General features: G+C 44.8%; 1 protein-coding gene across 1 annotated transcript in view; it reads right to left on the minus strand.

The window, feature by feature from the left end:
* LOC126484817 (follistatin) overlaps window positions 1-12,859 on the minus strand; it is a 235,444-nt gene that overhangs the window by 177,990 nt on the left and 44,595 nt on the right. The window contains exon 3 of the mRNA XM_050108414.1: window positions 5,692-5,913. Within this exon, the coding sequence (XP_049964371.1) occupies window positions 5,692-5,913 (222 nt within the window). The remainder of the gene's footprint in view (window positions 1-5,691; window positions 5,914-12,859) is intronic.

Genomic DNA, 12,859 nt, shown 5'->3' on the forward strand with positions numbered 1-12,859 from the left:
GCGCCTAGAACCGATCGGCCACAACGGCCGGCTACTTCGGACTCTAGTGAGAAAATATTGAATTTGAATGTCCATATTTGTCATATTATTGGACTTACATAATATACTAATATAGTAGTTTGCAGGCAGCATAGGTGCAGCTTACAAGCTACGCGAGAAATTCAGGTTTTCACTGGCTGAAGCTACCGAACTGCACCTTCCCTACCGCGTCTTGGCTGTACTCGACAGAGCTCCACTCAGTATTGCTTTGTCTCTTCTTGTGCCGCACCTTTTGCGTGGGCACGGGCCGAGTCATATCGTGCGCACTCTACCTACGTGTGGGTAAGCCATGACTGAAGAAATCTGACTTCGTTACAAGGCCAGAGGCGGTGTTACATGGTATTAGTACGATATCTGTTGTAGATTAGTATTCTGTTGTCGCACGTGCTCATTTAGGGAATTATTATTGGCTAACAGCTCGGGAAGCGAGGACCAGACCAGAGGGACAGAGAACATATGGAGATACTGCGAAGGGTTGTTGAGCACCCCCTGCCGTTCCACGACGTACTATCAGCCGAAATATTTTATGTGGTCAATGTGCAGTTGTTCTGAAAGCAATAAAGTTTGGTTTTATATGCGACAAGGTTTCTGGATTTGTGTCTGGAATCGACGCAGCGTAAAAAATGCAGACACTTACCTGGACATTGAATATAGGTTCATATAAATTTTAGATACATTGTGTAACTACACACAGCATTACGTGTGTAATAAAGCTTATTTCATTCAAATTCTCCTTGTATACCGTACGCTGTATGACACTGCCGAAAATTTATGACGCTAAGGGATCTTGATAAAAGCTTGTAGAATAGTTTGTAAGATTTCCAAAACATGAGACCATGACCGTTTGTTGCGATTGAAAATTTCGTTGCTGGTGAATTAACTATTTTTTGTGCCAGAATTGTAAAGCAGCTGGTTCATTCTTTTGCCTTAGGCACCACACAGCTATTTTTTGCAGCTTTCTTCTAAATTTTGAATATTTTCGCATTAGAAACTACGAATATGGATGACAGTAAGGCAGGTAATTCATTGTGAACAGATGAGTATGAGTTTTAAACCATAACTTCAAATCTTAATGGAACCACTTTGTACATAAAGGAAAAACTGCAAAGTGTCAATTATTCTCTGAAACGTAATCCTGGTATCTATTTGTGCTTAGGTAGTGTTTTGCAAAAGTTTCATACATATAACAAGCAAATGATCAACTGATTCAGGAGAGAGAGGGTTTAGGTAGACGATATATTGACTATTAATGTCATTAACTTCCTATCTGACAACAAGTTCGTTGCATATTTAACTGAGAGCGTTAGATCGTATTGTAGCTGATGTGTGAGGCGATGTTTTTGTATTTTACCCGTGTAATTCAATTTCAAATGGAAGTTAACCACATTCTACATACAATTTATACAGAGTGTTAAAAAAGGATTCCATTCTTTGAGAGATGGTAGTACGGATCAAAACAAGACAAAAATGTTCAGAAACGTTGGCTCTAAAATGCATCCCTTAAGAGTTATGAGCAGTTGTTCATCTTCGCTACTATGAAACACATATCTTCTACTGGAAGGTCTTTGCTATGAAGAACAACCTACGCAAAGCAGTAAACAAATGTGGACATATTCGTCTGTTATTGTTCGTGATACAGCAAGCAGTAAACATCTGTTAGTGTTGTTATTGCAAACCGCGTTCATAGTTCTGCGTATGTGCAGTGCTTATATTAGTTCTAAAGGAACCAGTGTGTATTCTAATTAGTTAGAAACATGCTTACGTCGTACTTTTATCTTTGCGCATACCAGCCTCGTGGAAGACTTATTTCACATGGGAAACTGCAGACAGTATTGAGCACCTCCTTCAGCGGTGGCTCACAGTGTAGGTCTCGTGTGTAATAGCAAGCAGATGACGTTAGAAGCTCAGTTGTTTCACACTAACAGAATAGCGAGTTCTCGTTTGTTTAATTATTTGTTTACTGCATTCCGTAGGTCGCTCATAATAGCAAAGAGCTTGCAGCAGAAGAAATGTGTTTCATAGTAGCGAAGATGCAGAAGTATTCACAGCTATTAAGGTATTCATTTTAGGGCCCACGTCTGTTGAACTCTCTTTTTTTCTTTTTTTTCGGACCCTACTACCGCCTCTCAAAATAGGGAATACTTTTCTTTAACATCCTGTGTGAAAGCAAACTTTTCTAGAACCTTTTGTATTTGTTACTCTCCGACAGTAGTGGGTTAGACATATCTCCGACACATTTCGGTATTTTTCCGTATTAGCTTCACAGCATATATCGCGCAGAAAATGATGTGTGGAACAACACAAAGACCGCATAAAACAGATTTTCCAGACCGTCTTCTCATTGTATCATGCTACTGATCATCTGAGAGTACAGCATTAGTGTATACAGGGTATCCATAATTAAAGTTCCTGTTTCAAACCGCTGTAGAAAGAGAGTCACTGCTCAGAATGACGTCAAATTCGAACAGCATAATGTCGTCGCAGGGGTAAACGTCATGAAACAAAAGAAAAGAAAAATGTAACGAAAATTTTACCAATAGATGACATTATAACCGTCTTGAAGTAAATGGGGTCGGCTATAAATGACAGATGAATCGCGGTACGATAGCTATGGTCTGAGCTGCACATTGCACCAGCCGTATTGTTTAATGTGGATGTGTACTGTTTAATGTGCACAAGTTCCGTAGTCAACAGTTGTGGCACTGCTAGTTAGGTAAGCCCATGTACCACGGCGAGGTGATATCACATCGGACCAGAAAAATCGAATCGTCCTGAGGCCAAAAGCTGCATAAAAAACTAAATGACATCGGTTTCTAATTGTCCTGAGGTGCAAAAACCGCATAGAAAGCAAAATGACATCAATTTTTAAATGTTCTGGGGCTTAAATTATACAAAAAGCAAAATGACATCAGTTTTAATTGTTCTGTGGCCAAAAACCACAAAAAAAGGAAAATGACATCTGTTTCCGTCTGTCGTGAGACAGGAGCAAGACATGATCAATATGCCACAAACTGAAATCGAGACAATGCACGTTCCTCAACAGAGAGAGTCTCGGGTGTCTCAATGTGTACCGTCTATGGATCTGTGTTCGTAATTGGACCACTGAACACGACGTAACGAAATGACGGTTTGTAATTCTAGAATTTTCGAAATGCCGAAATGCCTCTGCAGCAGCCGCTCCATGGCTGTGCATTGTGATGCGGAGAGCCATCTTGCCTAAAAATGATCCTGCACACACATCCCCGCTCTTGAAGGGTCGGAATGGCGTTGATGCGCAAAAGACACTCGTGGCGTTTACCAATGATGGTACAGGTAATAGGACCCGCAGGACTCATCTTCTCGAAAACATACGGCCCTGCGATAAACGATGCCGTCAAACCGCACAACACAGTCACCGTTGCGAAATAAACTGGAACCGGTCGATGTGCGTGCGGATTTTCCGTTGCCCATATTCAGCAGTTCTGCATATTGACATGTCCGTAGAGATGGAAATGGGCTTGGTCTGTCCACAGATCGTTCCATGCCCGTTCATTGTCCACTTCCTTCCACGTGAGCAAGAAATTCCAGAGCGATCGTTTATCTTGCAGACAGCTCAACGGGAAGCAATTGCTGAACATGGCAATGCAAGGCGTTTCATAGGATTCGAGCAATGCACACCACCGCTGGAACCCTCCTGCAATGTTGTGGCCTCTCCTTTCCTCCTTCTGCCACAATGCCCTTCAAAAGAACTTTTCTTTTCGATTTTTGTAGTCATTTTGTTCAGATTGTTACCAGAGATTGGACGAATGTCTTTTTTCATATTCTTGAGTGTCCGGAACTTCTCCGGGCCAACTGGCGCACAATCACCATTCTTGTGCAAGAGCCTTACCAGCAGTTGACGTTTCCCCCTGCATCAGTAGTATTCTGTTCAAATTTGACTTCATTTTGGCTGGCGGTTCTCCTTCTACAGCATTTTCAAACTGAAGTCTTAACTATGGGCACCTGCTGGTAGTCGATGCACGTCAGGGGTTCGTTCACGGTAATCAAAAAAACTTGCCATTAAAATTGCTACACCACGAAGATGACGTGCTACAGACGCGAAATTTAACCGACAGGAAGAAGATGCTGTGATATGCAAATGATTAGCTTTTCAGAACATTCACACAAGGTTGGTGCCGGTGGCGACACCTACAACGTGCTGACGACATGAGGAAAGTTTGCAACCGATTTCTCATACACAAACAGCAGTTGACCGGCGTTGCCTGGTGAAGCGTTGTTGTGGTGTCTCTTGTGAGGAGGAGAAATGCGTACCATCACGTTTCCGACTTTGATAAAGGTCGGATTGTAGCCTATCGCGATTTCGGTTTATCGTATCGCGACATTGCTGCTCGAGTTGGTCGAGACACAATGACTGTTAGAGGAATATGCAATCGGTGGGTTCAGGAGGGTAATACGGAACGCCGTGCTCGATCCCAACGGCCTCGTATCACTAGCAGTCGAGATGACAGGCAACTTGTCCGCTTGGCTGTAACGGATCGTGCAGCCACGTCTCGATCCCTGAGTCAACAGATGGGGACGTTTGCAAGACAACAACCATCTGGACGAACAGTTCGACGACGTTTGCAGCAGCAAGGACTATCAGCTCGGAGACCATGGCAGCGGTTACCCTTGACGCTGCATTACAGACAGGAGCGCCTGCGATGGTGTACTCAACGACGAACCTGGGTGCACGAATGGTAAATCGTCATTTTTTCGGATGAGTCCAGGTTCTGTTTACAGCATCATGATGGCCGCATCCGTGTTTGGCGACATCGCGGTGAACTCACATTGGAAGCGTGTATTCGTCATCGCCATAATGACGTATCACCGGGCGTGATGGTATAGGGTGCCATTGGTTACACCTCTCGGTCACCTCTCGTTCGCATTTACGGCACTTTGAACAGTGGACGTTACATTTCAGACGTGTTACGACCCGTGGCTCTACCCTTCATTCGATCACTCTGAAACCCTACATTTCAGCAGGATAATGCACGACCGCATGTTGCAGGTCCTGTACTGGATACAGAAAATATTCGACTGCTGCCCTGGCCAGCACATCCTCCAGACCTCTGACCAATTGAAAACGTCTGGTCAATGGTGGCTCGTCACAATACGCCAGTCACTACTCTTGATGATCTGTGGTATCGTGTTGAAGGTGCATGGGCAGCTGTACCTGTAAACGCCATCCAGGCTCTGTTTGACTCAATGCCCAGGCGTATCAAGGCCGTTATTACGGCCAGAGGTGGCTGTTCTGGGTACTGATTTCTCAGGATCCTTGCACCCAAAATGCGTGAAAATGTAATCACATGTTAGTTGTAATATAATATATTTGTCGAATGAATACCCGTTTATCATTTGTTCTTGGTGTAGCAATTTTAATGGCCAGTTGTGTAATTTCTTTCCTAGTTGTAGCTGCTGATTATTAACAGTTAGAAATTATTTCAGAGGTACTTGACGCGTTATCTAGTGCTACCGTACACAACGCCCGTTCATTTTGACAACATGAAAGACGGTGGTGGTGCGGGAGAGGGTTCTGAATTCGCTTCAATGCCGCCGCGGTGGAGCTGCGGTGACACTGCCGTAGCGACAGCGGGGCGGGCTGGGTTGCCTGGGCGCAGGGGCGCGCGTACTCACTCTGACACTTGCCGGGGTAGTCGACGGCGAGCGCGGGCACCTTACGGCGGCAGGCGCGCCGGCGCAGGCGGCACACGGAGGTGTAGGAGCGGCCGTCGGTGCCGCAGACCGGGCCCCGCAGGCGCGCGCGCGCCTTGCAGTCGGCGGCGCACACGCAGCGCGGCGCGCCCCGCCGCAGCACGCAGCGCCGGCCCTCGCCGCACTGCACGCCCGCGCACGACTCTGCAACACCGCACCGCCGCCCCGTCACTCGTCCGCTCCGCTCCCGACCTCCACCTGTTGCACGAGCCTACGGCTCAAACACTGCTCCCGTACGAGAGTCAGCTTCTCTCGAAGAATCGCCAGCGATTCAGGAAAAACCACACGTGTCAAAGTTAGCTTGCTCTCATCTATACGATACTCTCCTATTCACATAAAATTGTTCACAGAACGACTTTCAGAGAACGGATTGACAAAAATATGCAAACACCAAGAACTATTTACCATATCTAATAAGCAGGCGAAATACCCTCAGACTTCAAGAAGAATATAATAATTCCAATCCCAAAGAAAGCGGGTGTTGACAGATGTGAAAATTACCGAACTATTGGTTTAATAAGTCACAGCTGCAAAATACTAACGCGAATTATTTACAGACGAATGGAAAAACTGACACAAGCCGACGTCGGGGATGATCAGTTTGGATTCCGTAGAAATATTGGGACACGTGAGGCAGAACTGACCCTACGACTTATCTTAGAAGAAAGATTAAGGAAAGGCAAACCTACGTTTCTAGCATTTGTAGACTTAGAGAAAGCTTTCGACAATGTTGATTGGAATACTCTCTTTCAAACTCTGAAGATGGCAGGGGTAAAATACAGGGAGCGGAAGGCTGTTTGCAATTTGTACAGAAACCAGATAGATGGCAGTTATAAGAGTCGAGGGGTATGAAAGGGAACCAGTGGTTGGGAAGGGAGTGAGACAGGTTTGTAGCTTATCCCCGATGTTATTCGATCTGTATATTGAGCAAGCAGTAAAGGAAGCAAAAGAAAAATTCGTAGTAGGTATTAAAATCCAGGGAGAAGAAATAAAAACTTTGAGGTTCGCCGATGAGATCGTAATTCTGTCAGAGACAGCAAAGGACTTGGAAGAGCAGTTGAACGGAATGGACAGTGTCTTGAAAGGAGGATATAAGATGAACATCAACAAAAGCAAAACGAGGAAAATGGAATGTAGTCGAATTAAGTCGGATGATGCCAAAGGACTTAGATTAGGAAATGAGACACTTAATGTAGTAAAGGAGTTTTGCTATTTGGGGAGCAAAATAACTGATGATGGTCGAAGTAGAGAGGATATAAAATGTAGACTGGCAATGACAAGGAAAGCGTTTCTGAAGAAGAAAAATTTGTTAACATCCAGTATTGATTTAAGTGTCAGGAAGTCATTTCTGAAAGTATTCGTATGGAGTGTAGCCATGTATGGAAGTGAAACATGGACGATAAATAGTTTGGACAAGAAGAGAATAGAAGCTTTCGAAATGTGGTGCTACAGAAGAATGCTGAAGATTAGATGGATAGATCACATAACTAATGAGGAGGTATTGAATAGAATTGGGGAGACGAGGAGCTTGTGGCACAACTTGACTAGAAGAAGGGATCGGTTGGTAGGACATGTATTGAGACATCGAGGGATCACCAATTTAGTATTGGAGGGCAGCGTGGAGGGTACAAATCGTACAGGGAGACCAGAGATGAATACACTAAGCAGATTCAGAAGGATGTAGGCTGCAGTAGGAACAGGGAGATGAAGAAGCTTGCAGAGGATAGAGTAGCATGGAGAGCTGCATCAAATCAGTCTCAGGACTGAAGACCACATCAACAATAAGCTGTAGCAAAAAATGTTTGCATTCAAAAGAGCTTCCAGGCGGCTGTTTCGGAACGGATAAATACCGGTCCCGTATGGTTTCCAAGAGAATCGTATACCATTTGAACCGTGGCGTTCGTTACTGGCGCTCCAGTCTCTTGGATGTCTATTATCGATCCTTCGATGTTTCTTATCTTTGCTTGCCTTGTTGTTTTCCACATTCGCGGGGCGAGTGGCAGTCAGCTACCTGCTGAGACGCCGCGAGGTACGAGGTGGGAAGCAACCACGTATATGTGGAGTTGATTGTACGCGGTCTGCGGGTGCAGGATGGATGATATGTGTTGGCTGCCTGCCTGTCTGCTCTCCCGATTTTACTCGCCGTGCCTTGCGACCGTCTAGCTTGGGTTGCTGCCTGGTGTATCCTACACGAGCCAGCAGAAGTTAAGCAGCCTTGTGTTTCTTTTAAAGAAAAGGAGCAAATGTATAAGACTTTTTGCAACCAGTTTTGGTGGCCTCTTAAGTGTGGCCTTCGCCTTTACACTGCCTTTGGGGAGAACTGATTCTTTTAAATTTAAATAGTTTGGGTTCCCTGTCCTTTATAATATTTTGGGGGTTGTATTTGAATTTTCTTTTTGGGGGTTCCTTCCTTTTGCTTGGTTAAACGTTTACTTGTATAGCGGGAAGTGACTCCTAATTAAAACTCGGAGAAGGTGTTTGATGTTTCTGCCGCCTCCGGCATTCGTCTTTTCAATTAAGTGTTGTCATCCCTTCGAGCGACCTGGTGTCACTCCTCGTTAATTAATGCTGGTTTATGTGTACTTAATTTTGAATTGGCCATTTGAATTAATATTTTGGAGCGCAGTATAGCACTAAGGCAACCTCATTGTGTACCACCTTGTGCCCCGGTCTACTACCTTAATTTTCAGTGGCACGAGTTAGCTCCACTACCGGTTTTACTGATGTGCTCCATTCAAAATCTTGTCTTGTATAAGTTTGCCCCATGTGGAACACAGAGATGAGCTTTAGTGTGACTTCAGTGCTAGTCAGTTAATGGAATCTTCATTTTGGCTTGGCTTCCACTGAAGAGTTTGTGTGGAGCGTAGTGTGTTTGATTTGTTATTCATTTAATTACTGTAAGTTTGTTTATTTAATGGGGAGCAAGACATTTAAAGACTGTTGGTATTAACTCCCCTAGTTGCTGGGTGTTGCTAATTCGTTCCAGATGGCCTACTACTTATTTAATGGAAAGGCTGTTGATTAGTTGGTTACTGTGAGTACAAATTCACGCTATTTATTTGTTGCCGAAATTGTTAAAGTGTCTGTGTCGTGATTCAATCACTAGCTACGTGTTTGAGCTAAATTGATATAAACCTTACATTGCCTAAAAAAAAATGGTTCAAATGGCTCTGAGCACTATGGGACTCAACAGCAATGGTCATCAGTCCCCTAGAACTTAGAACTACTTAAACCTAACCAACCTAAGGACATCATACAACACCCAGTCATCACGAGGTAGAGAAAATCCCATACCCCGCCGGGAATCGAACCCGGGCATGTTGCCAGTAGAAACCCTTAAGAGAACCAAGTTTTGTTACTGCATACGTTAACCTTTATTGGGAGCAATATTTCATGTATTTAATTTTGTCTTAAAATGTGTGTTTCTCTGATGTAACAAACGAGTGATAAAATAAAAAGGCAAAGGGGCCTGGTCCTTCCTATTGTGTCCGGTTTGTAACACGTATCACCATTCTTCCTGCAAAACAGTGCCAAGTTTCGGTAACGACGATGGTGATGGATAGCGAAAACGCTCCCTTCTCTCCAAAGCAGATCAAATGGTGCAAATGGCTCTGAGCACTATGGGACTTAACTTCTGAGGTCATCAGTCCCCTAGAATTTAGAACTACTTAAACCTAACTAACCTAAGGACATCACACACATCCATGGCCGAGGCAGGATTCGAATATGCGACCGTAGCGGTCGCGCGACTCCAGACTATAGCTCCTAGAACCGCTCGGCCACCCCGGCCGGCCTCCAAAGCAGACCACAAAGGCTCAGTAGAACTGACATCTTGTCTCTAGGCCAGAGAAGATACGAAAATTCATCTTCGTGGAGACAAAATCGTCCTGGACAATGCGAGGTGTGAGAACAACTGCTTTGTCCAGAATAGGATTTTCACTCTGCAGCGGAGTGTGCGCTGATATGAAACTTCCTGGCAGATTAAAACCGTGTGCCGGACCGAGACTCGAACTCGGGACCTTTGCCTTTCTCGAGCAAGTGCTCTACCATCTGAGCTAAATCTGGTACATCCCCCAGGCTGTGGCTAAGCGATGTCTCCGCAATATCCTTTCCTTCAGGAGCGCTAGTTCTGCAAGGTTCGGAGGAGAGCTTCTGTAAAGTTTGGAAGGTAGGAGACGAGATACTGGCAGAAGTAAAGCTGTGAGGACGGGTTGTGAGTCGTGCTTGGGTAGCTCAGATGGTAGAGCACTTGCCCGCGAAAAGCAAAGGTCCCGACTTCGAGTCTCGGTCCGGCACACAATTCTACTCTGCCAGGAAGTTTCAACTGCTTTGTCGTCTAGGAACACAACATCATTATTGGGAAACAAATACCGTATCATGAGGTGGACTTGATTAGCCAAAATGGTCACTTAAATCTTGGCAGTAATACGATCTTTCAGAGTAACCGTGGGGTCCGCGGAATACCACGATATGGCTGTCCAAATCATAATCGAACCCCCTCCCTCTTTTCCACTCTTGGGATGTAAACTCGGCGAGAAGTTGGACGCAGTAGCAAAAAGACTCATTCGACCAAATGACATTCTTCCGTTGCTACGGTCCCGGTTTTATGGCTTGATTACCACGTTTCCCTGTTACGTGCATTTTCATCACCCATGAGTGGTTTTGGAATTACAGTTCACCCTGTAACACTCTACTTATAGAGCTTCCTTCGTGTTGTTTTGGTGCTGAAAGGGTTAGCGAGTGTGACATTCAGTTCTGCAGTGGTTTTTGCAACTGTCATTCCCTTGTTTTTCGTCACAATCCTCTTCAGTAACTCAACACACACTTGCGGCCGCGTTGTGGCTAAGTGGATGACGTTTTCTGCTTTTCCTGTATGCGGTATAAAGCTTCGATATGGTGCCTCTTGAAACACCAATCACTTCCTTCCTTAGTTACGGAAACACCCACCATACGAGCACCAACAATATGTCAACACTCGAATTCACTTAGCTGCGACTGAGTGGAGTCGCAACTACACACAACACTGTTCTGACCACGACTGAAACTCTCAACGTATTGATGACGTTTCACAAGTGCCAAACACAACAGCGCAATCTTCAGGCTTAACTAGTATTTGTATCTATGTTCAAGTATCAATTTCTCGCAGTGTTTACATATTTTTGTGCAACCTTTGTTTTTCTCGACCGTTCACTCTTGAGAGCTCTTATTTCTCTTTATTTTGTTACGATAGTCATTTCTCCGTATGTAGATGATAATTAACAAAATTTTGTAGCATATTACAGAGAAAGGCAATGATTGCAATGTTCTGAAAACATCTCGCCTTTGTTTTAATGATTTCCACTACAACTCGCTTTCCTCGGCTTGTGTTGCTTACTGCTGAATGTGTTTTTTTTTTTTTCTGGTGTTAAAGTAGGATCATCCCCGTTGCGACTTGCCATGCACATTTGGAACAGGGTAGATAGGTTTTCATCGTTCTTTATTCATTTATTTACTCATTCGCAGGAAGGGACAGGCTTTGCGAGCCTCGAGGGCCCGTAGCCGACCTTCATGGGTGGCGAGTCAGCTTAGGCCTAGTCTGAGCTAGGTATCAACGTTTACACCAAGTTGGCGATGAGGCAGAGAGCGACTTTGAACCAGTGTGTTGGCTGTGGGTGCGTGATCGCCAATTCCCGGTGCTGTGGCAAAGTGTCTCGTAGCTGGTCGAATTTCCTAAAGAGGCTGACTCTTTCTTCAGGATGGCTTCCTGATCGTGTCCATTCGCGTAGCATTGTGCATGTCGTGAATTCGTTCCCAGGGGGCTTGGGAGATGGGGCGGGGGTGGGGGAGAGGGTGGAAGATTCAACGAAGAACCCATTTCTTATTTGTTGAGTTGCGTGTCTGATGCGATTTACCAGGCAGTGCTGCCTTGGAGGAGGGCAGGTAGAATCGTTGCATGGTGTAACCGTATCTTAGTGCGTTGACGCATATCAAGGCTAGTGAAGAAGGGAGTGAGGCCATGCGCCATTTGTAGTCATCTTCACTGGTTGCCCTAGATGTGTTTACTGAAGTATAGTTGGGATTCTAAAGTGACACCCACGTAATTAACGCTGGAGGACCAAGCAGAGTGAGAAAAACGTTATACTAGTGGAGGACGGTATTTCCGCAATCTCATAGAGTACTGAGGATGAGGAGGAGTGGTGTTAGATGTCCTTTGAAGGTGTTTGCTTTATTTCTTGTTATTGGTGGAAACAGATGACTTGATCGGTGTTTTGCTGTATTTCCTACCACAGGTGGAAATAGGCGAGTGAGAAACGCGCGACAGTTGTGGCTAGTGCCGGCTGAGGCGTGCCAGTACTCTGTGTCCTCAAGGCCAACGCCACTGTGGTCTCCAGTGCGCCATTGTGGGTTGCTTTCCGAGAGCTGTCGTAGCTCTGTTACGGCTGGCAACCAAGACGCTTGAAGTCTGTACCCGTCTACTTGTTCATGTTCCCGAACCGTCGGAGAATTTTACAGACTGACAATGCTGTCACATACGGTGAAGGATTTTACCGCCAACCCTTAAATTTGTTTGATGTTTCATGTATCAGAAATTCAAAGAGTTTTTTTTAGATGTGGAGGACCTCACAAGTTTTATCTTTTAGGGCCATCTCTCACTTTTCGGAGCGTGGATGTCCTGCCTAAAACATTCTGGAATTCGTTTTCATCATCTGACGTCATTACTAGACGGTAAATGACCGCATCAGCTGCAAACAATCTAAAAGGGCTGCTTATATTATGTGCTTAAGCGTTTACATTACTGAGGAGCCCCTGATATCAATGCGGTAAGGAATCCAGACATACAACTGAGACGATGTTGCACAGACACGCAATCTGATTACAATCTGCTTGTTAGGAACAAGGTCAAAAGCCTTCTGGAGATCGAGAAGTGTGAAATATATTTGATCACACAGCACAGGCTTTCACCATCGATATTTAAATCCTCGGAGACTGCTGACGTGTGGACATTAGTTGGTGGTCTTAGGAATGTTTCCGTGCGTATCATTTCGTCTGATAATACTGGAGATAACATTCTGGGGCTATAATGACGTAGTCCACTAGGGCTATTTTTTTA

Source organism: Schistocerca serialis, chromosome 6, assembly GCF_023864345.2.
Source record: "Schistocerca serialis cubense isolate TAMUIC-IGC-003099 chromosome 6, iqSchSeri2.2, whole genome shotgun sequence".
In the NCBI taxonomy this organism is placed as follows: domain Eukaryota; kingdom Metazoa; phylum Arthropoda; class Insecta; order Orthoptera; family Acrididae; genus Schistocerca; species Schistocerca serialis.